The sequence below is a fragment of the Phoenix dactylifera genome, chromosome 8 (assembly GCF_051530095.1).
Source record: "Phoenix dactylifera cultivar Ajwa chromosome 8, Ajwa_hap1_PhDact_Kaust_v1.1, whole genome shotgun sequence".
Lineage (NCBI taxonomy): Eukaryota > Viridiplantae > Streptophyta > Magnoliopsida > Arecales > Arecaceae > Phoenix > Phoenix dactylifera.
In genome coordinates this window covers 15,007,853-15,034,783 of record NC_143197.1, presented here as the reverse complement: position 1 = coordinate 15,034,783, position 26,931 = coordinate 15,007,853, and the positions used below count along the sequence as shown (strand labels likewise).

At 39.0% G+C, this 26,931-nt stretch overlaps 1 protein-coding gene across 1 annotated transcript; it reads right to left on the bottom strand.

Moving 5' to 3' along the window:
- Positions 1–2,331: 2,331 nt before the first annotated feature.
- Positions 2,332–21,495, bottom strand: LOC103705620 (syntaxin-52-like). The gene is made up of 7 exons (XM_008789420.4): positions 21,362–21,495; positions 19,938–20,157; positions 4,666–4,767; positions 4,337–4,437; positions 4,159–4,259; positions 3,957–4,001; positions 2,332–2,676 (listed from the first exon to the last, which is right to left on the bottom strand). Exons 2-7 carry the CDS (start codon positions 20,153–20,155, stop codon positions 2,545–2,547), a joined length of 699 nt encoding a protein of 232 aa, XP_008787642.3. The 5' UTR covers positions 20,156–20,157; positions 21,362–21,495; the 3' UTR covers positions 2,332–2,544.
- Between the last annotated feature and the right edge of the window lie 5,436 nt (positions 21,496–26,931).

Genomic DNA, 26,931 nt, shown 5'->3' with positions numbered 1-26,931 from the left:
AGCTCATATAATAATTTAAGTAAATGATAATTACCATTGGACCTGGCTAGACCTAAACCAGCATTCACTAGGGTTGGCTTGGTTAGAACTTCTCGCATGGAGGACACCTCAACTCCACACAAACCGGCTTAGTGCCTTCTGCTCATCCTTGGTCAAACTAGAGGCTCGGTTCAAAGACTTCCTAGGTGGTCCATAGATCATGCCGAAAACCCATGGTTGCTTGTACAACACGAAGAAATAGCAACCCTTCTAGTCATGAGCTGAGGAAGGGCTGCCCTCTATTAGTTGACATCCTTTCCAAGCTGAAAGTGACACCAACTGTTCTCAAAAGGGTGCTCCTTCAGGATGTATGGAGCTTTGAAGAGCTCAATGCAGAGCAGGACTAACAAGCTACTCAGTATGACCTATCACTACATCCTATGAGGAATTGAAAGAAAGGTGCCTAAGAAGGACTCAAAAATCTTACAAATGAGACGAAGGTGTTGAGGCCTACCTTTGCCTCCTTTATATAAGCACTCAATGACTTAGATCAGCCGAGATCGATGCACTTGATCGCATTTCTGACTTGATGAGCTGCCACGTGTTCCATTATCATCAGTTAATCATCATGTCATCTCGAGTGTATGAACCATTAGGTTTTTTTGGAATTCTAAAGTCTCTTTAATTGCCTGCCAAAAATTTCAAGTCCTTGCCCAAATTTTCTCAAATAAGATGGACAACTTGTGACCTAAAGAGATGGGAAGGATGAGGTGAGCCCTAGCCGACACTTTTAACTAATTTGGCTACTTTTTTAGTCCATGCTAAGTATGGCTCGAAGTCAAAAGTGTGGGGCATGTAATGTGGCCCAAATCTGATCACCCAACTATAGGCTGGCACATGGCATCAAGAAAACATATTTAAGTTGGGCTCGGATTCCTAGGCTGATCCAAAATACGAAAAGTCGAGAGAGAACTCTTCTCTTGATTTTGGACTCCAAAGTGTCCAAATCCAATGCTTTATCTATAAAAAAGGCTCAATACCCTAGGTATGGATAAAAGATAGAAGCTCTCTACACTCTCTTCTCCTTTGTCGTTTTACATTTCCTATTCCTTAGAGCTCTGTCTGACTTAAGCATCGGAAAGCCCCCGATCGAATCAACAGGCTCTTATTGTTTTTCTATAGAAATCTTCTGGCCTGGATTAGCTCCACCAGTTCCTATGTAAATCCACCCTTGACATTCCAAATTGAAGATCTGGATTATCAGATCAGATTTTGGAGGCAACAATAACCTATTAATCTTATCACTAGGTTCTTTATTTTATATGTTTTTTGCAATTTCTTTTTTTGCTTTATATAGATTAATAATTATAATGTTTAGAGCAAGCAGAGGAATGGAAGGGCTATCTAGGAAGGTGCAGTTGGGAAAGGAAGAGTGGCGAGGTAGACAAAGAATAGGTGATTCATCATGTGCGGCCGTATGGGATTAGAAGAGGCAGATTCAATGGAACAATTATCCCTACTTGATTTATCTCCATAGCACACATTGTCCAAATTTTAGATGTATCAATATGATTCTAATATCATAATAAATCATTTTAGCACTTCAACATAACTATAGATAATGGTTAAAATGCGGAAAACCAAAAATTGGCACCTAGAGTAAGTTTGGCATAAAGTTTTTTATATAGAGATGAAAGTGAATTGAATAATATTCGTTCAGATTCGTTTTCATTTCTAAAACTATTTAAATATGGATAGAAATTTGAGCATCTGACTAATATTCGTATTTATATCCATATCCATCATAGAAAAATGGATATAGATAGACAACTATCTAATTCATATCCAAATATCCGATTCCATTTATAATATCTATAACACACGTGCATGCACCCACACGTGTATGCATGCATGCACCATGCGCCGCCTGTGCATGCGCGCACAGCCACCCGGCCGCCCACCCATACGCGCGCACACACCTAGTCCAGCCTACATAACTATGGAATAGAATACTCGGTACCGGGTACAGCAAACCATCATCAGTAAGACTAACAAAGAGTTTTGATATTTCCTTGCAACCTCGGTTCAGTCAGAACAAGCCATAATATGAAAATATTGTCCCAAACTCAGAACAAGCAAACCAACTATTTCTATGAAACTTTAACCTGAAGTAAATGCATCATCCCCCACCTTCCTCGAAGTTGTACCCTCAAGGAAGGTACACTGAAACTTGCATTGCACGTTCCATGGTCCAAATATTTAGCAGCGTCATTCTAATGCGCATAAAGTGCAAAAAAAATGCATTCTGCACCCAGAAGCAAATGCCACATGCAACAGACTGCACCTCGTAGCTTCAAGACAAACACACTCTTAACATTACAATCAAGTGTTGATCCACAATAAAGTATTCTCTTATAAACATCATTTTCCACGATTGGTTTGCTTTAGCCAGGAAAATCAAATGAAGCCTCCGCATCGAACACACGAGGCTAGCTTCCTATTGACTCTTGCAAATTATAGAGAAAGCTCACAGTGATGAAGTGTGGTGACAATTTTGTGCCACTTCTACAAATATTTGATAAGAGCCCAAACAATAACAGCCAGAATTACCATAGCAACAACCGATAAGAGCAGGCACATGCACGAACAACCACCTTTTGTGCGCTTGTTAAGAATTGCTAGTCTCCTTTGCACTCGCTGCATAAAAAATAAAATAATAGTAAGTTGAGTAACACCTGATGGCTGAAAGATGGTTAGCTTGCTTAATTTTGGCACATCCTTAGGAATTAAGCTTTTATTAACTTGGGATAAAAGCAAAATGATAGGACAGTTCATAATCTTTGGGTTTCATATGGTTTAACAAATCAAGCTTTTGCAGTCAGAAGTTGAGTATTATTTTCTTCATGAAAAAAAGTAGGCCTTGATTGCATCACTCTGTACGACTCAATACATATGCCAAACTCTAGCTACACAACCCTGTCACCATATGTCACAAACAAATAGCTATTTTTTCTTTGGGCCGACCTGTAGATGTCATTTAACCTCAGTTGTATAGATTAGGGCTGTCAAAATGAGCAGGCTGTTTGCAGCTCGTGTTCCACTCGAAACTAGACACCATATGAACCACTTGGCCAGCAAACAAGCTGAGTTTGAGCTAGAATTTTAAAATCAAAATATAGATGAGTTGAATTTGAGCTAGTAGCAGCTTGCTTGAGTTCAGCTCGATTAAGCTCAATATGAACATACGAATACAAATATAAATTTATAAATATTATATAAATTTATGATGATTAATTTATATTTGCTTATAAAGTAATCTTCTATATTTTTAATTATGATTTAAATCAGTTAAACTATAAATTACATAATTTATTCAATTATGAAGTTTAGTTATATCTCAACCAACAGATATTTGATGGCTGAAATAGCCACGTAGCCTTTTGGAGAGAGATCAAAGCTAACGACCCCCCCCCCCCCCCTTCCTTCTCTCTCTCTCTCTCTCACATTCTCTCTCTCTCGCATGCACGCATGCACGCATGAACGCACACACTATTTGGCCCCTCAGCCTTTGCATTTGCATTGAACAAGCTGAGCTTGAACCAGCTTGGATGTGAACAAGCTGATCTTGAGCTTGGCATATTTCAGCACTGTGACAAGCGCAAGCTGAGAGATCTAGCCAGCCTCATAGAATGCCAAGCTGAGCTCAAGCACACCCGAGCTCACTTGAGATCAGTCGTTTATACCCCTAGCATTGATTTGTCTAATGCCACTTATCTAGAATCATATTTTTGGGGAAAAAGGACAATTCGGCTATCTTTTGGACCAAGTATTTGGAATTTTCTTTCTGTCAGAGCTGAGAAAGATATATAATTTAGATCTTCAATACATTTCATTTTGTCTACAAACTAAGAAAGAACAAAATCAGTGCCATATATGGAAATCAAAGAAGCCAATCTAGTGAAAAGGAATGATACTACCTGGAGCCTTGAACCGGTTAGGTCCACATGATGGTCCAAGTTATCCTGTAACAGGGCGTGAAAAAAGAGTTCAGATGCTATTATGCATGACTAAAAACAATTAATCAAAAGGTGAAACTTAAAGAGTTCAGATGCTATTATGCTTGACTAAAAACAATTAATCAAAAGGTGAAGCCAATCAGTGTGTTATAGTGGTACATACGATCAATCTTGTATGCAGATCCAACTCCTCATTAACTGTTAATGCAATATGTTTTGTGCTCAGCACTGTCTCTTCCAACCTCTCAAGGCCCTCGTCTTGCTCTGTATATCACAGGAAACAGCACAAAAGAATCAAATGGTAATTTAAATTATTGAAGACACCAATGGGATGAGCATACCTCTCATAATCTGCCTCTGTAAACCAACAACACCATGATTATCCAATCCTGCAGTTCTATTTATCTCATCAGTTGATTTACTTTGTCCAAGCAAGTCTTCCCTAAATTTGACAAAAGAGTTACCTTCATGTTTACTTGCACGTAATCAATTGTAACAAAGCATCATGCCCATTAAAACTTCTCAATGATAAAATAAGATTATTATTATTATTATTATTATGCATATCAGAGAGAGTGGAAGGCAAGTATACACAATAAGAACCCAAAGGTAAAGAAGTGGCAATATAGACAAATTGAAACCAAATAGAATGCTAAAATGGAAAGCAAACCTCTTAGCAAAGTTTGACATATTTAATGTAGAGGCCATCTGTTTTGCTTTAGATCTCAAATTTGAGAGCATGTCCCGGCGCTTATGCAACTCCTTATTTGATCTGCATAAGGCAGCAGGTGCCATAAGTGAAAGGAAAAATGGTCTTCATGTTTAATTTTATAGAAGGAAACCACAGACTATATAATTTTAAATGCATATACAAGTTATAAAATTCATTCTGCCTGCTATACATGATTGCAATGAAAGATGATGCGTGCATTTCGAAAATAAAGATACAACATGTCGAAACAGATTTCAAGCATACCATTATTGCATGTATATCGAAGGGTTCTACATTAGGAGGGTAGTCAAAAACAAAAACAAAAAAATTTCAAGACAGATTTTTTTCAAACTATTGTATATCGGGATTGAACAACAAGTTGATGCATTCAGCTTCTAGAACAACATTTGCTATTAACTGTACTACTAAACAGATGGATATATGCAAACTATTGGTCTAAATACCTTTTATCCTACCCACTAATATGTCATCATCATCAATTTCAATACCATATGCTATATAAGGAAAGTACTTTCACAGCCTCATTTATCACAACTCCAGTAATCTTTGTGATTTTGAGGCTTGTTCATGGCACATAAGTTGCTTGACATGGACAAACTGACATCCTAGATTCGGCTTCCCATTTTGAGCAGGAGACCTGTTTTCCGGCAACAATTTCTGGGCATAAAGACCATGGCATGCACCATATATTTCTTTAAGCAGGCAGGTGAGAAAACTTTTTTTTAGAGTTTAAAAGGACAGCTTGAAAAACCTGATCTGCATTTTTTTTGCAATGGAGTGAAGAGGTTCAACAAAAGAGGAACCTGATGAGATATTTTTTTTCAAAAACTGAATACCGTATAATGCCTAAAAAGTTGAAAGTTGGAGGATTTCAGGGAGATTGAATTATGCAAGATCAAGTTTTTGGGTGGAATCATAACTGAGCAAAGGATAAATGGAAGTGAAGATATGGAAGAAATAATACATCAACAGTCATTAATGAGATAGAAACCCAAGGCATGTGGATTTAAGGTAATAAGAATATGTCCTTTTTCCCTTGAATTGTGGATTTTTCAAATGTTGCTTCTTTGAAGAAAGAAGTAGGTTGTTTCTAAAGACTGAAACTTAAAAAATTAATGCAGAAGTAGATATCTAATCAATTATGGAGTTAACAAAATTAAGAGTATGATTTTATGTCATTGATCATCTCTATAGAAAGGAACCAGTGCTTGGTGCAATGGTAAAGGCTTGGTCTGACAAGAGCAGTGGTGCAGGTTCAAGTCCTCGGACAGCCATTTTATGCAAAATAATGCCAAAGATTAAATGTATCCCCAGTCTACCCCCCCCAGGAACCGGGTCACTAGGACCATAACTAGGTAATGTCCTTTTTTTTTTATCATCTCTATAAAGCTCAAACACTCACAAAGTGGACTTATATCACACCATTCCATGTTGGCAATTGGCACAGCCTAGCATGGAAAAATAAACATTCAGAAGAAAGGCACATTGAGATATGCTACAAAATCCTACTCTTTCAGGCTACATCTTTACATGTTTGAGCGCTCAATAAAAAAAACTAAAGGAGATGAGTAGATGATTCGTCCATATAATATAGTGACAGGATATGGAACCAGCCTAATCTTATTGCAGTATATAATAAAGGATATATCATAGATCAATACCTATCGATCGACATGTACATAATATGCGCCACTCTATTATGCCAACCTCCTTGCAGCATATTACAATAAAATAAAACTTTCCACTTAAATCCTTGTCATATTATCTCAAGTCTCAACCAATGCTTTTTAGACCAGCAAGGTTAATTTCTTTGTTTTTTTCAGGAAGGGGGGGGGGAGTGATTTACAAAGGTGGCATGACGGAAATAAACAGTTTGAACAGCCTCCAGGTTATGATACAAGAAAAATTTGGGTCTCTATGGTGCATATAGTCAAGGTTAATTTAGAAAAGCAATCTCACCTCACCCAAGCATCTTTTGGCCCGATTTAGAATCAGTCCAAGCTTGGGCAGTGATTTATAAGCACGATATCCCAACCTAGCCCGACCTATTAGCTATATAGCATGTATATTACACAAATATAGTAAAACTATAATACTAAAACTTGTCTGTCATATAGCTAAAGATACTAGTCATTTATGGAATTGATGGGGACATCAGCTAGGTCCCCATCTTATTTGCATATTTGTTTATTTTATTTCTGGGTTTATTTGCATTTAGGGGTTTATTTGTGGTTTATTTTATTTCTGGACTCATTTGCATTTTAGGGCTTATTTGTGGGTTTTATTTTGTGTAAGGGGTTTTATTTTAAGTGTTCTTATTGGGCCCTATTTATAGGGAACTTTTATGTTGATTAGGGTTAATGAATGATTAAGAATTTCTTTTCCCTACGTTCTTTCTTCTCTTCTTCTCCTCTCCTTCTCTATTCTTCCTGCGTCTCTACAACCTCTTCTTCCTTCTCCTTCTCTTGTTCTTCCTTCTTCTCCTCTTCCCCCGTACTGGTGCTACATCAACTTGGTATCAGAGCTTCGGCTTTGCCACTGCTGCCAAAGCCACGATCCAGCGTTACCTTTCTTCCCTCTTTCTCGGTTTTCACCAGGCGCTCTCTTTCTCGGTTTTCACCAGCCCCCCCTCCCTCCCCTCTGTCGGTTTTCACCAGAGAAAAAAAAAAAAAAAAGAAACCCCTGCAGCGGGATCCTCCACCGCCCGACACACCCGCGACCACCATCACTCCCGCTCGCCGCCGCAGGCCACCTGCGGTCACCACCTCGAAGTGTGGTCAGGTCCCCATCCTCCCTCTCGGTTGTCACAAAGAACAAAGGAAGGGCCCCGCCATAGATTTCCCCTTCTGCCCATCGCCGTGTCTGCGCCAACTGCCGCCCCACCTCGCAGCGCCACCGACTCGCCACCGGAGATCGTCGCGTCCCCACGAGAGCGCCGCCGCCCCGAGTGCTTCGCGTCTGCCACCAACCGTCGGCGTCGGGTCCATAGAGGGGACCGCCGCCGACCTTCGCCGCTGGCCACGAAGCCGTGGCCGTGATCTCGCCGCCGCCGCAGGTCGCGGAGCCGCCGTTGTGATCCCTGCCTCGGCCCGCAGCCGCCGCCGTGAAGATCGACGCCCTCCCGAATCCGTCGGGAGGTTGAAGAAGGTTGGGGCAACGGGTAAGTCTCAGACCCGTTAGCCCGCCCCACTAGCCCGGATCCGTTCCGGAGGAAAAAAAAAAAAAGACGCACGTGACCACACGTGCCGCCTAAAAAAAGAAAAAAAAACAAAAAAAACCTTTGCACGTGACTGCACGTGCGTAAAAAAAAAAAAAAAAAAAAAACTACCTGTTCATCTTCCCCGATCGGCTGCCCCTCACCGCGTCTCCGCCGAGCTGCGCCACCACGCCCGCCGCCGTGCGACGCCTCCTTCGGGCGCCTCTTTTCCGCGGTCGACCGCCGACGATCGAAGCCGACCGTCACCGAGCCCCGACGACGCCCTCCCCGCCGAGCCGCACCACCTGCGTACCCTTCGCCGCCTCCGCCCGTGCCGCTCCGCCTTTGCCGCCTCCGCCTGTGACGCCTCCTTCCGCCGACGAGATCCGCCTCCGCCCGTGCCGTCTCCTGCCGCCGCCTCGCCATCGCTGTCCCCGCCGCTCCCGCAACCGCCCGATTGCCACCACCGCTGCATCCTTCCCCGCGCCCGCGTGCTCCACCACTGCCGCCGTGCGCCGTCGGCCGCTGCCTACTCCGGACTTGCAGCGCCCATCGCCGAGCCTTCGTCCGAGCCGCTCCCATCCAGCTCTCATCCGCGAACAGGGACACCCCTGTGTGCCAGGCTGCCAGCCGAGAGGTGCATCAGGCCACATCCGAGCCCGACCGGCCTGGCCCAGTTGTCCTCAGCAGGCCGCCAGCCCAGCCCGTGCGCCATACTGTAGCGCGGTCCAAGCCCAATCAGCCGCAGACCCTGTTTCAGGCCCGATCTAGCCATTTTTCAGCCCACTCCAGGAGCCCCTTGTGCTGCAGATCCAGGACCACAGCTCCAGCTAGTTTCACTCGGCGCCAACTTCGTGCTCGAGACTTTACAACTTCCGGTTGACTGTATCCACCACAGGTAACAGGTTGTTCTTTCTTTTGGGCTTGTTTATCTAATTATGTTCTAGTTCTCTTGCATGACGGTCCTATTTTGAAAACTTACTTTCCTGTCAAACTGCAAAACCTAGAACATTTACTACCACACCCATCATACCCACCATTTAAATCTAAATATTAAATTAGCACACTTTGGCAACAGGATAATTCTCAATATCCGTCGATCAGATTACTTTAGGATTAGAACGACTGTAATACGTGCTTGCAACCTAATTTCTCATAGTGATTAATTTTCTACTTTAACTCTGAAATAACCAAAGTACAAATTAGTAATATTTAATTTTAAGTTATCTTTGTGAAAATTTGTTGATTTCCGAATTTATAGTAGATTGCAGTAGTAAGTTGTCTTGCATTGCATTTGGTAAGTTAGGGTTCATTAGTAGCATTGCATATCATATCACCAACTAGAGTAGTCCCTGCATGCCAACCCGTAGTGGTAGAGAGTACCTCCTCACTGACTCTCAGACCCCTTACCCACCATGGACCCCAGCGTTCTACAAGATATTTTGGGACAATTAGCTGCATTACGAGCTGATCGTGACGAATTCAAACGAGAGATCCGTGTTCTAGTGTAACACCCTAGGACTCCTGAACCGTCAACCCCAATTGCAGCTTATCCCGAGCTTGGTTTGACCACACCACCTGTAGCTTTTCCCCATCCTCCTAGGAACCAACCTCCTCCTGATCACCAGCGCGATCTTGATGAGCGACTACTTCGTACCGTACGAGTAGATGTCCCCACATTTGCTGGTCAATTAGAGCCGAGTGTGTACCTTGATTGGAGAGCAGCCATGGATAACTATTTTGAGTGGTACGAAATGACTGACGATAGAAAAGTACGATTCGCTAAAATGAAGCTTATTAGGCAAGCTCACTGGTACTGGCATAATGTTGAACATATGCGTGAGACCCAAAGGCTTCCTCGTATCACTACCTGGGAGGATATGAAGGAAAAGCTGAATGAGAAGTATCTGCCATTCTCTTACCGACAACACCTTATGGATAGGTGGCAGAAACTAACTCAAGGGACATCAACCGTTGCTGATTACATTGCACGATTTGAGGAGTTTCATATGAGGTGCGGTGTAATCGAAGAGGAGACTGTTACTCTCTCTAGGTTTCGGGCAGGACTCCACGAGGAGATCCAGAAAGAACTAATCCTCCGAGAGATTACTACTCTTGGCCAAGCATACCAGTTGGCTCAAGATGTAGATAGTTTCTTACAAGCCCCTGTAGTGAGGTGTACTGACTCTCGGTTCATACCTCCAGGAACCCGACCTAATCAAAACTACCCCGCACAACCCAGGCAGTTTCCCATCCTTTTAACCAGCCCGGCCCTAGCCAAGCACCGATTAGGACATCCCCGATACCTGTCCAGAACCATTCAAATGATAAAGAAAAGGGCATACTAGGTCCCAATCCTCCTTCTAGAAGCCAAACCCAATGTTTTAGGTGCCAAAAATTTGGCCATATAGCATCCCAGTGTAATGCCAAGACCTATCTCATGACTGAACTAGAAGTTGGGACTCAAGCGAATGAATGTGTTGAAGAAGTCTATGAGCCAAACATTGAGGATTTTGTAGAAGACTTTGGAGACGAACAGACCGGGTTAGAGTTTCTCCAGGCTGAACCCCAAAAGGAGCCCACTGATCCAAATAACCAAAACCCTAGGCTTCATGTGGTTAGGTGCACTCTAACTCAGACTAAGACCGAACAAGATTGGCGTAGGACCTCCCTATTTTACACACTCATTAAGATCAATGATAAAACATGCAAAATCCTATTTGATAGCGGAAGTTGTATTAATACCATTGCTTCCGGAGTTGTCTCCCGCCTCGGCCTGAAATCTACCCCTCATCCCAATCCATATAAAGTAGCTTGGGTAGATAAGACATCTCTTTCGGTGTCGGAAAGATGCCTCGTCCCGATTCAATTCCTATCCTATAAAGACGAAATCTGGTGCGACTGCATTCCGATGGATGTAGGTCAAGTCATCCTAGGGAGGCTTTGGCTATACGATATGGACGTCACACTTCATGGGCATTCGAATTCGTGTAGCTTTATGTTCCAGGGTCGGAAAATTATACTGAACTCATTGCCTCCTCGAGAGTCCACCCCTGAAAAGAAGAGTGCCACTCTACGAAAAGATGAACCATTTCACATCATTACTTCGAAAGAGGTAATGAAAGATATCGAAAGCCAATCATCTGTGTTTGCCCTTGTGGCTAGAGCCATTAGTATGGAGTCGAACCTTGAGCACTCACCAGCAACAGTTCCCCTGTTGGAGGAGTTCCACTCTGTTTTCCTTAAGGATCTTCCAGATACACTTCTTTCGATGCGTGATATCCAGCACGCGACTGACCTCGTTCCCGGAGCACCCTTGCCAAATCTTCCCCATCATAGGCTCAACCCAAACGAGCACACTGAACTGCAACGTCAAGTTGACGAACTCCACACCCGAGGGTATATTCGTGAGAGTTTGAGCCCCTGTGTTGTACCTGCACTCCTCACTCCCAAGAAAGATGACTCTTGGAGGATGTGCATTGATAGCCGTGCCATTGATAAAATCGTTAAGTATCATTTTTCCATTCTTAGGCTGGACGACCTCTTAGATTTTATGTCTAGTGTCACGATCCCATGGCAAGATGTCAGTATGGACTTCGTGTTAGAACTTCCTAGTACCTATATCAAGCATGATTCCATATTTATGGTTGTGGACCATTTTTCAAATATGGCTCCCTTTCTCCTATGTCCTAAGACTTCTAACGCTTCTAGATTTGCCAAACTTTATTTCAATGAAGTCGTTAGACCTCCTGACCTTCCAAAATCTATTATATATGAAAGAGATGTTAGATTCGTGAGCTCCTTTAGAAAAATTCTTAGGCACATGATTGGCACTAAATTAAAATTTTCGTCGGCCTATGTTAGGACTTTGGATTTAGTGTTACCGACCGCCGAGTTTGCATATAATAGTTCGGTCAATAGGTCCTTAGGCATGAGTTCTTTCGAAGTGGTGAATGGATATAAACCTAGGCAACCCATAGACTTGATTTTCATGTCTCATCAACATAAAGTCTCTGAGTCTGCACAATCATTTGCACCACACCTGCATTCATTGCATCAGGAAATCAGCAAACGTATTCACTCTAATAACTTAAAATATAAATTCCTTGCTGATTTGCACAGACGTTATAAAGAGTTGAATGTAGGAGATTCTGTCATGGTGAGAATTAGACCTGAACGGATTTCTTCGGAAACATTCAAAAAGTTGCAATCCCGTAGTGCAGGACCGTTCAAAATCCTAAAGAAAATCAGTTCGAATGCTTATGTTGTAAATTTTCCTGAAGCCTATGGGATTAGTGCGACATTTAATATTGAAGAGTTAGTCCCATACAAAATATCCACATTCATTCTTTCTGACCCTTTTGTTGCTACACCCACTGTTGTTGATCACCCTGATCTAGCACCTGCTAGTGAGCCTCCACCTCCACAATTTCATGCACGCAGAGAACACATAGAACATATATTAGATGAGCAGGTTATATCTACCAGGAGAGGAAGCTACCAACGTTACCTTGTTCAGTGGAAAGGTCGATCCGAATCAGATGTGTCGTGGATTTCGCGAGCTGAGTTGCAGCGCCTTGACCCGGATCTTCTGGAGCAGTACGACAGCCGACCCGATATACACTCGACGGGGTCGAGTTTTTCTCATCCGGGAGGAGTTGATGGGGACATCAGCTAGGTCCCCATCTTATTTGCATATTTGTTTATTTTATTTCTGGGTTTATTTGCATTTAGGGGTTTATTTGTGGTTTATTTTATTTCTGGACTCATTTGCATTTTAGGGCTTATTTGTGGGTTTTATTTTGTGTAAGGGGTTTTATTTTAAGTGTTCTTATTGGGCCCTATTTATAGGGAACTTTTATGTTGATTAGGGTTAATGAATGATTAAGAATTTCTTTTCCCTACGTTCTTTCTTCTCTTCTTCTCCTCTCCTTCTCTATTCTTCCTGCGTCTCTACAACCTCTTCTTCCATCTCCTTCTCTTGTTCTTCCTTCTTCTCCTCTTCCCCCGCACTGGTGCTACATCAGGAATCTTTCATGTAATCAAGGATTGCATATAAATTATTGATATAGATTTGGAAGTATAAACATGACTATAGAGGGGAATGAGAGTGACTATTTATGAATTTAGTTACTAATTTGGGCTGGCCCGATTTCAACACAAGCTCACTTGTAACTTGTTGGCCTGAGCTTTGACCCACGCATGTCAGTTTAAGTACAGACCGAGCTAAGCTTGGGCTAGATGTCCAGTAACGAAGGCTAACTGCAAGACCACCTATAGGCCCCTGCCCAATATGTATCTCTATTTACAAGCACGCTGAATCCAATAAAGAAAAGGTCTTCAAGGCTTTATTTTGGATTCAAAAAAGGCTCAGTGAAATATATTGAGACTGCCCAAAGTTTAAGACACAAAGGTGGGGGTTTTAGCTAAATGCGGATTCATTAAGCGTAAAAAAAGCATCTCCTATATGTCCTTCTCAACTTTCTTTCTTCCGATTTTAAGGTAAGCAAGTCTTTTGGGTTGATTACACGCCAAATAGCTACCGTGTGTCCAACATAACAACTCCCTAACTAATCTGGAACCATTTGTTCCAAAATCTCTTGAAAAGCTTGGTCCAACATCCAAAAACTTGGTGTTAATTTAGGTAATAACTTCAACTTTGCTAGTTCCAGTTGAAAATTATCAAAAAGCATCATGATTTTTTAAGAAGAGAAAGAATAAATAAAATTAAATAATGAAAGAAAATAAGTTAAACAATCATTTTTGTGGACATAACTTTGCTTTGGGCCTTTGAATGTGTCATTTCATAGATTTTGCACCATGACAATCAAAGATGATTTTTAAAACACATATCATTAAAAAGTCATGACTATTAACATTTGTATATCATTTTATTATTTGATAGCAATCTAACAGAAGACAATCTAAACACCTATAAGATTTAAGGTTCTCAATAACCATAGTTATGTCAGAAACTTTAGTCTTCTAAACATCTCTTTGGATCATAACATCTCAAATATTCTAAACGGCTGCAAAAAAAATATTTAATCTAGAGAAAATGCTTTCAAGATTGAAAGAAATACAGAAATGACAAAAATTGACATAGATAGCTCATATATAAAATGATTTTAGACTCATAATTTAGTTTAGGCCAAAAGTTTAAGACTGGTCCTAGTTTTGTTGGATATGGAGATGATTCCATTTAAGAGTTTTGGGTGAACTTAAAACCACAGCCTTTGTCTTTTGGAGCCTTCCCCTGATGGGTATGCCTTTATATTGAAATGCCTGTGAGACAACACACTATGTTTAATTATGAAACATCTTCCAGCAAATTTCCTGAATAAAAGCTGAAAAATTTAAAGTCAAAAAATACATGCATTCAATAGTAAGACAACACACTGTTTAATTATGAAACATCTTCCAGCAAATTTCGTGAATAAAAGCTGAAAAATTTGAAGTCAAAAAATACATGCATTCAATATCCTTACAGCATCAAGGAATTTGTTTTCACCAAAAACCTTTTTTATTTTTTAGTACCACTCAAATTGCTTCATTGGTTGCTACATTGGTTCTAACACTAGGCCCATGCGGCCACAACCATGGTTCTAACATGGTTCAAATTGCTAATATGGTTCTAACCTTACATGGTGAGGCCTCACGGGTGCCTTGCATAAGTCTAGGCTACCTACATGGACATCACAGCCTTCCAAGCCTTAGGTGTCCACTTAGGATAGCCAACCCACATCCATTTTGGCGGGCTTAATGAATTTGACCCCTTGCAGCTAGTAGTAACAGTGGTGCCAGCAGTTGCAACATGTGGCAGCTGAAGAGGTAAGGGATTTTTCCCCTCCTTTTTCCTTCTCCGTTTTCCCCTTTTTATTCTTTTCTTGTTGGTGATATCCCTCATTGTCAGCAATAGCTATGCGCAGCAGTGGTAGTTGTTTTATGATCCATTTTCCATTCATTTCTTTCTATTTCTCTTTCCTGTCACCCTTCTCCATATAATACAATTTTTTGGATTTTTCTTTCTTGGGAATCTTTAAGCTCTGCATGTCTGACTAGCCATTCCCAGTCCCTAGTTGCCCCTCTGCTACCTAATAGTCTTTTAAAACCTTTATGACCAATATTTCAACTTTAGGAAGACTTACATGATTGCACTACCCAAGGTTTAAAAAGTTAGTATTCATTTTGGTTTTGGCAGTTTTGCTCCGAGTTTCGGAGTTGTGGTCTAAAAAGTTAGAAAAAAGAAGTTAATAAAAATATAAGACAAGTTTATCTAAAATCATAATTTTTTCAATTCGAATAATTTCTAGCTGAAATTAAACTGTACTAATGCATAATCCATTAAATATATATATTTTTCTCTATGATTTCATCTAATTTTTATAATTGTCTATAATTTTCTCTATTTTTGTGATTTTTCATATGTGCTCTAATTTTTGCATTATAATAAACTTGTCTAAACTTTTAACTTCAATAAACCACAAGTCCAGTAAACAAGAAAATTACTGTCCAAATAAAAAACAATTCCATTTCACCAATTTCATTTATTTTGAGAAAGAATTACACCTTAGGGCCTGGTTGGATGATTGGGCTGAAAATTCTATTGGATTCGTGGGTTGAGCCAGTACAACCAGCAAGATCATTAGATTATAGCTTAGGTCTTTTTTCTCCCTATAGGATTCGGGCTGACCAACTCCAAAGCAATTTCTGGGTATTTATGAATATAGGCCTTTCCCAGCTTGTAATCCAATGATCTTGCTGGTTGTATTGGCCCAACCCATGAATCCAATAGAATTTTCAGCCCAATCATCCAAATAAGCCCTTAGTTGGTTTTAAGAATATCTATCAAAAATCATAACTTAGTTTTTCTTTTTCAAAAATGATTTATGTAAAGAAAAAAACTATAGCATAACTATGTTCTCTTATTGGGTAAATCATTTTTGAAACTAGAAAATAAAATAAGTACTCTACATACCTCTTGCTAAGTTGATAATGTACGATAATTACTCAACCCGATGCAATGTTGATGTTGTTGACAATGGAGGAATAGTATTTAGGGGAAGAGATTAGCTCAAGCTTTCTAATTTCCTATCTCTCTAGGTGGGAGAGGAATGAACTTTGTTCATTCTTTCAATGTAAATGGTCCTTATCTTCCCCCAAAGATTACTTCCTCATTTGTCCCAAAGGGCTGAAGCTTTGAAATGAAAGCTTTCTATCTTCCCTCTTTTCTTCAACAACGAAGTGCCAATTGAATGGATTAGTAATTGCTCATCACAATTTCATACAACAACAAGAAGATTATATGATATTAAGGAATAATCAAGAGGAATAACCCAATAATAACAAAATGTTTGATGTATGGTACTATGGTAGTTTAAAAAAATAGATTTAAATAAGTCATTAAATAAAACATTAAAAATATAAAACATTTATATACTAAACAAATAAAAAGGAAGATAGAGTTTCAGTTGGCTTCGGCCAAAATTGGTCAAACCAAAAAAAATGGCCAGTTTCAGATCAATTTTGGCTGAAAGTTTCAGCTGAAACTTCAAACTTTGACTCTACCAACTTCTGCAGTCTTAATCCTTCCACATCATACATCATGATCCCACCATGTCCTGCTTTGAATCCTATTACAGCATACTTCCAAATTAACTTTCTTCTGACCTTTAAGACCTCCTTTTTCTTTTCTAATGCACTAACCTATTCCAGGTTTTAGCATTTATTTTGCTGGAGCACATCTTTTAAACTCTTAACTTCTTGCATAACTTTCTTAAAATATTTGGTGAACCACATACTCCTAAAAAGCAAGTCATTTCCCAGCACCAAATCTTCTAAAGAGTACAATTCGGATACTTCTCCCTCTCAAACTGTAATATTTTTTTTATATTTATTAGCAACTCATGACCATATTTTTTTCAAATTTCACAAGAAATTAAGATTCTTACCTTTTCCTTACTTCTCTCAGATTTTTGATGATGAAGACATGTTTGTAGCCAATGCTTTCTCTTTGGTTGAGGGACAGGTCATATGCAGTTTCCAGAGGGAAATCAATGATGATCTCCTAGAGGAATACTTCAATGCACTACAACATCTAAGTAACTTCACCCCTTTGAACAACATGCTTCCAAAAGAAATCTCTCATTTTCTTCAATCCCGTAAAAATATGACACGCAACCATTTTAGAGCTTGGGCTTGATAAACCAACTGAATTAACACCTCCATACTAGCCTTCAAAGAAAATTCACTTCCAGCTTATTATACCTTTTGTCATAACTAATATGGCCCACAAAGTCATCTCTTCTCAATCAAGCACCACTCTTGAATACTTTCAAGCTACAATTTGCTAACTGAGTCCTATAGCTCTAGCCATAATTTTTTAAATATGTGATGTAAAACTGCAAAAAGATCTTGCACTTGATTTATCAAAATATGTCTCTAATCTATCCAGACTTTTACATCCACGAATCCCCCATTAACTTTCTTAATTTCATTATAGTCAAGCTCGATATTAATCCAAGAATCATCTGCATATAACAATAGGTAATTTTTCACAGTTTTTTTCCATCAGTCTTGAAGATACTTCTAATGAAAGAAGGCCCCCTCTATTTCAAGCCCTTGCCACTTTGAAAATGCTTTCTAATAATATTGGTCAAAATCAAAAAGTTAGTTGTCAAGGGCATCTCCTTTCACCAGCAAGATTTTCAACAAACTTAAAATGTCATACATACAAACATTCTAAAAGGTTTAAAAGGTTACAACCCTAGTAGAAATATGAGCTGCTACTTACTTGTAGTGAATGAATGATAAATTGTTGCTTTCTTTTTCCCCTTTCAAATGGAGACAATTTTATCTTAAATTTCTCCTGCATTGTTTTTACTATGTTACTTCGCTTCATGCCAACTATCATAGGAGTTCTTTGGTAGGTGTGCGTGTGTTTGTAGAGTGGAGAATTGTGTATTAACGTGCCTAGCAAGAGGCAGAGGTGATATTTCTTTTGGAATTTAGAAAATACCATGGATATCATTACATGCATAATCAGGACTTGGGGGTGGAAAATTTCTACAAATGAGTAGCCGTCGAAAGGGTAAGGGAATTGATTAGCTTACATATTGTAGTAACTATTTTTTCATATGAGGAACCATGCAAGCATGTGTTTAGTCCCACGTTGGATATGCACGGGGGTAGGTGAGGTCCTGGGTAGTTAGAAGTATTATCATAGCAGACCCAGCCTATGGCCCATGTGGACCAGAGGATGCTGCAGCACGGATCTATTTGGGTTAACCACGGACTATTTGTAGTGTTTGTGATTGAATTTGTAGTATTTGTGATTGGATTTGAATAAATTTGGACCCTTAGTTTGGTGAGGACGTCGAAGCTTAAACAGGAAGAATCCATGCAAGCATGTGTTTAGTCCCACATCAGCTATGCACTGAATAGATCTTGGGTACTTATATAGGATCAAGAAACCCAAATAACATCTTTTGGCTAGCCTTTTTGGATGATGCCCAAGTCATTACAATCAAAATAGGTATCGTTAAACTAATAGTGCATCTAACTAACTTAAGGATATCCATTTTAGAAATTAAGATGCACACGTGGTAGCGACGGTGTAATTCGACCAAGGTGAGTTGTCTTTGAACGATACTTTCTAGGACGTGATGACATGGCGTAGTGCCCAACTGTCAAAAAACTTAGGTGATTGCAGGTTAAGAAACTTGGGCTTTATAAGGTATAGTTAATAAAAGCAAACTCCTTAAAGTGAAGAGGAGAAAAATTAGACATATGATGTCAGTGAGGATCTCCATAAAGTTCTATACCATTTTAACAATTATTGGCCTTCAATATCATCCTTGAAACTGATACAGAACATTTATAATCTCAACTACTTGCTTAGTTACTTCAAAGAAAAATAATTCCTTAGCGTTACTTTAGAAGCAGGATGGGCCAGTACAGTAAATGTGTGAGTTATGAGATAGAGAAAAAAGAGGAGGGCTTTCGAAGGCATGGTTACTAAACTCCTTCAAGTTAGGAAAAACATTTGAGATGTAAGGTCAGTGCAAATCTCTCCACGATACCCTATAACTTCTTGACCATGTTGACCTCCAATGTGAGCTTAAAACCTGATTTAGAACATTTCTAAGTTCAACTACTTGCTTAGTCACTTGATAGGAAATAGTTACATAACTAACCTTTAGATTACAATATGTCTTTAGCTATGACTTGTGAGATAGAAGAGGAGGATTATCACTCTTGTACAATAATTATTATATTTGTACCATATTAAATGCCCACAATTCTACACCACAATCTAAAAGCCTGCAGTTGAAACTTTAGTGTTTGACAAAGCAAATATCTAAAATATGTAGACAAAAGCATATTTGGTGAAAAGCGGCAAAGGTACAAAGGTTACTGAACACCAATAAAACTTTTATGTTCCCTTGCCCCTTTTTATGATGACTTGAACAGTTCATTGTATTAAAGAAAAGCATGCACATAGTCGTAATACTCATTTGCCTTTTACAATTCATAATTATCATCAACCAGAGTTAAAGAAAAAGAATCATGAAACACTAGTGTTATACTGATCATTGGAAAGGCTACAAGAGCATACCCAAATATACTGCATAAAATGCATAGTCAGTGCCATCTGACTAGGCACACCAATGAGCAATCAATGGGCCAATGAGGACATAACTCAGTTTCTTCAAACCTAGTATACCCTATCAAGTAATCTATGATCGTACCTTTAAGAAAAATTTCTACACCTTCAGAAGCCAAGTAACAATATTTACCAAATCATGATAAATATAAGGCTATATCCAGATGGCTTGCTTCCTCCGCAATCAAACTAAATCTAAATGGCAAGCAGCCTCGAATCTTATCTAATTCATAATATTAATGAATCAATGTACACCAAATAAACATATAATACCCTACTAGAGACTCAAAGAAAGCATATGCAATTGTGTAGCTAGTCAAGAGATTTGTAGAACCATAGGTCACATACATTGGCTGTTTGCTAGGAAGCTTGGAGAGCAGGGACTCCAAACTATCAAGTTTAGTCCCAAGAATTGTTATCTTCCTCCGAATGGCAGATGTATGACGTTGGGTATCTGGTCCCGACGGAGGCAGAGAACCTCTTTCAGAAATCATGGCACTGATATCATCTGCGAGCTTGGAGGCTTCATTTAACTCCCTCAACCATGAATCTGAAGAGGATGCCATCACTGCATAAAAACATGAACCAACATTAGATTCCACTTTAGAAAGAGAATAGTCTGTTTATATATTTTATGAAGTAATTATAGAAAATGATAACATGAGATTTACAAGAACAAGTTCTAGGTAGCATCACGAACAAATTAACAATGAAGTAGCTGATAATATATATTTGGAACCATCGAAATAATGATAGCTGTATATCAAATATAAGTTAGATGCCAATACAACTATTGAAATCCGGATATCAGAGGATCAAAGCAAGGAAGTCCACATATACAATATATAGACAATGCTTTGACAATGAATGGAATGTAAAAAGAGGTTTTGATTGTGAAAAATTAAAATAGATGAGCTATAGTCTATAGACACTTCTCCACCTGGTAGCAGACAAAACAACTACCTTGCCAAAGGATGCTAATTCTTATCCTAAAAGCCACTTCAGGATGCCGATGCCGTTGATTCCATTGTTTGTTCAGTTCCAGAGCTCATTAAAAGCAAAATCTTAGTCACACTGTCTTTAGTGGTCAGCTTCTCCTTTTCCCAATAGTGTCTTAACATGAAAGGTGAAACCCTTCCATCTGTGCTGACCTCTTTTGTAAGTGTAAGACGCTTGATACTGTGCTCCAATTCTGAGAGAAAACATCAGAGCTACACATTCTTATCTTATTCTCAAACAAAATTGAATTGTTCTCACAACAACATTCCAGAAATATCCATGAGCTTGCCGCATTGCTGCTCTTCCTTAAAATCCACACAGAATCCTTCAATACAACGCCAAAGTCTCATCTTTAACGAATTACCTGCCAACAAAATCACTCTCTTTCCAAACCCACCAAAAAATTCCTGGAACCTGCTTCTCTTCCCCTTCAGCACCAATTCCTCGTAGAAAACGCCACAATTTCTATTCAAAAGTAAACCCGCCTTCTGGGACCAGCAAATTGGACATCAAACTCAACTCATGCCCTAGAAGTATCTACAAATTCAGAATTCCTTCCAATAAGAAGCAATGATTGTAATAATTCCCATCAATCTCAAACACAAACCTAATCCTGCAGCTAACTATCATTACAACAAGTTCCTCATCTGAACTCAACTCAATAAAAACGAAAAAAAACAAGAAAAAACCCAAAGATCGGCATTCCAAACCATGACAATCCCGAGGGAACGATAAGCACAAAGAATCGAAGGATCCGAACAAGAATTACGCACCTTCCGATTCGAAAAAGACGATAGATTTCTTGCCCCTTTTCGCTTCCCTCGAATTCTTCCTCTTTTCGCCAGGAGAGAGAAAGGGAAAGAGAGCCTCCGCGAGAAGCCTTGCTGGATTTTGCCTCGTTGGGGTCCGAGAAACGGAATACAAAATCTCCGTTACGTTCCCTCTCGAATCGTCGTACGTTATGTAATCTAGAAACCGGGGGAACCGATTCTGTCCCGGTCCATCCCGCCCAATGCGGTCTGGTCCAACTAGTTAGGGGGCTCCAGTGGCTCGCCGTTGGACGAGCCTGAGCGAGCCGATTGTCGAGCCGAGGCGAACGGCTCGGTTCGTTTGCGCATAAAAAACCAACTACCGCCCTGTCAACGTTAACGAGGCGGATTTGTTACGGAATTTGGTATCATGTCGTCCAAGGGAGTCAAGGAGTTTTGTATGGGACCCTTTAAATTGTTAATAAACGTGCCGGCGCCGGCTAAGAGATGATCATTACGTAATTATCATATATAATATTAAATATATTTTTAATAAATTAAAAATATATTTTTTGTCATATATAATTGTTATATTATATTAAATGAATTATAAGTGCTATATATATATATATATATTTATTTTAATTATTATATAAGTTCTTTTATAATTGTTATAATATTGATAACAAATTAAAAATTATTGTCCTACGGCTTGCAAATATTTGCTCCTATTTTCACTATTAACTTTCTTATCCCATTGATCTAATTAATATATGGCTTTCATCTTACTAATAATAATTTAAAATATAAAAAGAATTTAAATCTCATCATTAAAAATTATTATTCTATAACCTACAATTAATTAATACAGAGTTTTAATTAATACATTAGTTTAATTAATACACATCTTTCACCTTACTAATGATAATATGGAAGTGAGAAGGATTTAAATTCCTTCATTAATATTAGTGTTCACATAGCGAGTGGAGAGCATAGTGCTAGCAAAGCCTTTTTTTTAACCATTATACAAATTGTAGACCTTGCATTGTATGGAATTTGATTTACATATACAGAGTTTGTAAATGGTGGTAAGTTTTGATTGAATTGTATTTTATGAGATTATAAAAGAATGGCCTTTTACTATAAATCATAAGTAGCATAACAATATTTTCATGAAGTTAAATAAGAAAATGTATTTGTTACCTTCAAATGAAGTGAAGAATCATTAAGTTATTCATAAAAAATTTCACATAAATTTGCACAAAGTTGAAGTTTGTTAGTATATTTTGTTAGGTAAAAGAAGATGTTCATTATTTTTATTTTTTGTTGTGCAACAAAAGTGTTTGGGAACTTGGAGAATGCCTGGAGATGATGAAAATAGTCTTCTTTAAAGGACGCTGAAGAACTAGAAAAGTAATTACTTTCTCAAGAAGGTGAGTGAAGAAGAAAAAGAAATGTTCCAAGTCTTTCGGGGAAAAAAAAAAGAAAGTTGAGCTCAAGGCTAAAAAGCTAATGAACGTATACGAAAGAAAAAAAAAAGCAATGGCAAAATGAAAATAATCCTTTTAAGACAAGGTTAGTACTAATTGGTATTTTGAGATGAAAGGTTAAAACAATGCTAAATCTTCTGCTGCAATTTATATTTGAAAATATATTAATATCTCATCGATAAAAACTTAGGTTATTCTTTAGGAAGAAGAATAAAGGATGAGTATGTGCAATCTCACTTATCGAAAGCTTTGCACTAATTTGATGGGATATATCCTCTCTATAAGATCTATCCAATGAAATAAAAAGAAAAATGCTATATGTGCTATAGAAAAAAGGCTATAAAATATTTTTATTTGAGTGTTGAACATAAAGTAGGAACTTCAGGCCTTAACTACAAAAAGAAAATGATTGTTCATGAATCAGATAGAATATCCAGATTACATTCTTTTTTGGGATTGATTTTTGGATGAATGTTGTAACCTTTTTTCTGTGTCATTTAGCAATCACGATTGGTCTGTGACATGAAGGATGCACATCGAGTCGAGTATAGAACCATGTACATTGCTTAACACCCAATTGTGCAAGCCTATCACAGTAGGAAAAATTTCCCGAATTGTCCGACAAAATCGGACGCCAGGCATGAAAATCAGTTTTAAAATTTTATTTATAACAGTTATAAATATTAAACATAACTTTTATGTAAAACATACCTCGATCCCGTAGCGGAAGTTGGTCGAGGTAGGGCGGATCTAGATCTTTGAACGTTGCTTCGCGAGGCCTAGATCTGCAGGCCCTCTACTTCGTGCGCACGCCAAACTTCGTAGGAAGGTAGGATGGTGTCTGTATTTTGCAAAACCAGTTTTTGCAAAAGGACCCTAGAAGAAACACTTTTCTTTCTTTTCCTTCTTCTTCTTCCTTCTCTTCCGTATCTTCACTGTACGTCCGAGAGCTCGGACGCCGATCACAGAGGAAAGGAAGAAGAGGACACGTTGCCAGATCTGGATGCTTACCATCGGAGAGAGGATTGAGAGAGAAAAAATCACTTCTTCTCTCTTTTTCTTCTCCTACAGAACTCCCGTTTAAGCCTCTCTGTTTCGTGAGTTTTATACACAGACAGAGACTTCAATCTTCACTAATCCTCTCTAGTTTTTTTCTCTGATTCACTCACAATTCATCTATAAATCGAGAGGAAACGGTGGCTTACTTATAGGCCAATGCTGAGAGGATTTAATCGGAGTAATTGATTGCCTTTACGAATCCATACGTTATGAATTCATAACGTTCGTTTCAAAAACAAACGTGGGGAAAAACAGTAAATCCATCCGATAACAGCCGAATTTCAAAAATCAAATTGAACCGGAATGTAGCTGGTTCAAAAAAACTGGACATTCTGATCCAAACGGCAAGTCGAACGGAGTTCGGATGGTGACGTGGTGTGGAGACGAAGCCGGGAGGAAGAAGGCTCTGTTTTCTCCTCCCAGGCTTTTCTCCATCGCAGCTCACAAGAAACCTTAAGGGTCCATGGGAAAAGAGAGTTAAGGGTCCATGTGAGCTTTGGTCTATGGGTCCACAGGTTATTAAAAGTTGGATTGGGTCAGCCGGTTCAATTAAATGGGTTAGCCTAATTGATTCACTTGGTTCTAAACCAAATTGATGGCCCAATTGAATGATTTTTTGATCCGAAAAAATTCCATATGAGTCCGACTCATGGGAGGTTCAATTGGGTCCAGTCTCGGCTCGATCCAAGTCCGACTTAGATCAAAACAAATACGAAATTAAATCCCAATTAAATCATGATCGAGTCCAATTACACTAATTAAGACCCAATCAAACCCAATCTCAACAATTGAGTCTTGATCATGTTTAATTACATTAATTGACACTTGATCGACCCTGAATACAGACTTAATTAGTTCTTTATCCATTAAATTTAGTATGTACCTCATGTTCAGTGCTAGCTGAACATAGACAGGACCAAATTTCAAATGATCCACAATTTTAATTCTTAATTAAATTGGGTCAAGACCTTCCTACTTAGCTTGACTAATATGCGTGACTTCGATAAGTTCGAATACTAAGCTGGTAGTATATGGACTAGTCCATGCACTAATCGAGGTGACCATCTAGCAATGATACCTGACGTTTGGGTAGATCGAATATGCAAAGCAACATTCAAGAACCTAGACGTATGGTTACTGCATAATTCATCCCTATGACTATCGAGGCTCAAGATGACCTCAGAGTGGACTGTCGACCTCTGGGTCCGGTCATCCATAGTGTATTTCAAATAATCAAATCAAGTGACCTATCACTTGGTTTATCCTAGCCAAGGTTTTACTGAATTGAAACACAACAAGACATCAACTTCTATAATCTGGAGCGGTCAATCCCTTCTTGACTCATACACAGACTTCGCGAGTACTTGACTGCACCCAGCATCCTTCCGACCCCTGAATTAAAAATTCAGGTCGTCTAGTGCCTAAGTACAGTGAGTTGCTTGCAAGTCACTGTGATAGTCTTAGGTCTAAGGGGTACTTATGCCCATACGCTTTGCGAGCTAACTTCCGACAGTGGAGTGCTCTGCAGGTGAGTCACTGTTCAGTGATGATGTACTCCTACATCTCACCTGTATGCCATACAGTGTCTCCACACTCCTTGTTTAAGAGGACAATCAACTAAATGGCACACAACGACTTATACTTGACATAGCTATTGTCCAATTGATAGCTCATCATTTGGTCGCAAACTGGTTTAAGGACTAAATGATAAAAACCTCCTTTATCCACTAAATTAGTCCTAAGAACTTTATCACAATACACAGGAGTTCAAATTGAAGATGAAACACTTGTAATAAATGAAAAAATGCCAAAATAAATTTTATTCATTTTAATAAAACATATACAAACTCCAATTTCTTACAATTAACAAAAAATTGGCTTTGGGACACAATTTCCAACAATCACTAGATGGCAAAAAGAGAACAAAAAGAACTCAACCATGGAGAGATTATATTCCCATGAAGTATTTCTAAGTTCTAACAAGGCTGAGGATATCAAGCAGTACCAGCCAGTAAAAGAGTGATTTTTTTCCACTATCATTTAATCTAGCAAGCCTTATAGTTGTTGCTACTCATAACCCAACTTGATGGAACTGACGAGCTAATGAAGGGTGTAGTTCTGTTTGGCTTGGTTGGAGATGAACTACACCATACAAGCTTCAATCTGTAACCAAAAGAATATCATCAGGGGATTGTCGAAACATGTTCGACGAGAAACTTTCTGATGCTTAAGTTAGGCAAAGTTTTGAGAGGAAACAAGAGAGATCTGAGATAAATGATAGAGTAGGAGCATAGCGGAAAGATTTCTCATACCTGGGGATCCCCATGCACAATATATATATAGAAAGGAGGGTGCTAACCTACATGATTCGGATCACACGATCCTTGAACAAGTAGCTAAGCTCTTTTCTTATCCACCAATCTGGGCAGCTATAGCCTTCCTTTTTTAGTATGATAAGATTACTCCGAGCTATAACTGATTCCACTAATATTGAACTGATTGTTTGGAGATTTGATTCGCTATTGATTCCACAAGCCAGATGAGATTTTGGTGGATGATGAATCCAAGCTATATCCTTGCCCTCCACTTCCGAGCCCGACCTATTTTGTTTGGCTCGGATGAAGGAAGTAGCTAAGCCGCTCAATAGTGAGCTACCCGTGCCAAAATCAAGCTGTTAAACCATATTCAAATATTTCTGGAAGCTTCAATTAATGGCTAACATGATTTCCATGATGTCAGTTCCTTCATTTTAGTCAAGGATCTTTGCGGTGATGGACTTGTGTATTTCACCATCTTGAGGTTTCTCTCCTCGAGTGTCCTCTTGATCCTATACTTAGAGAACTTCCATTTTGAAAAAAAAAATTCATTCCTCCCTTCCTTTGCCTATCCAACAGACTTAGGAATAAGATAACCAGGACCAAAACCATAAAATAATAAAACATAAAGATAACCTCCCAAAATATCAAAAAATTAAAAATGTAAAATTAATCCCATGAAGGCCTTGAGAATGGCAACAAACCTCCAGTAATGCTTCAACAACTTTGT

Coding starts and splice junctions, on each gene's coding strand:
- LOC103705620 (XM_008789420.4), bottom strand. CDS start 20,155: ATGGCATCCTCTTCAGATTCATGGTTGAGGGAGTTAAATGAAGCCTCC. Junction 4,768..19,937: donor CTTCCTAGCAAACAGCCAAT/GTATGTGACCTA, acceptor TGCCTTATGCAG/ATCAAATAAGGAGTTGCATA. Junction 4,002..4,158: donor ATCTGCATACAAGATTGATC/GTATGTACCACT, acceptor GCCCTGTTACAG/GATAACTTGGACCATCATGT.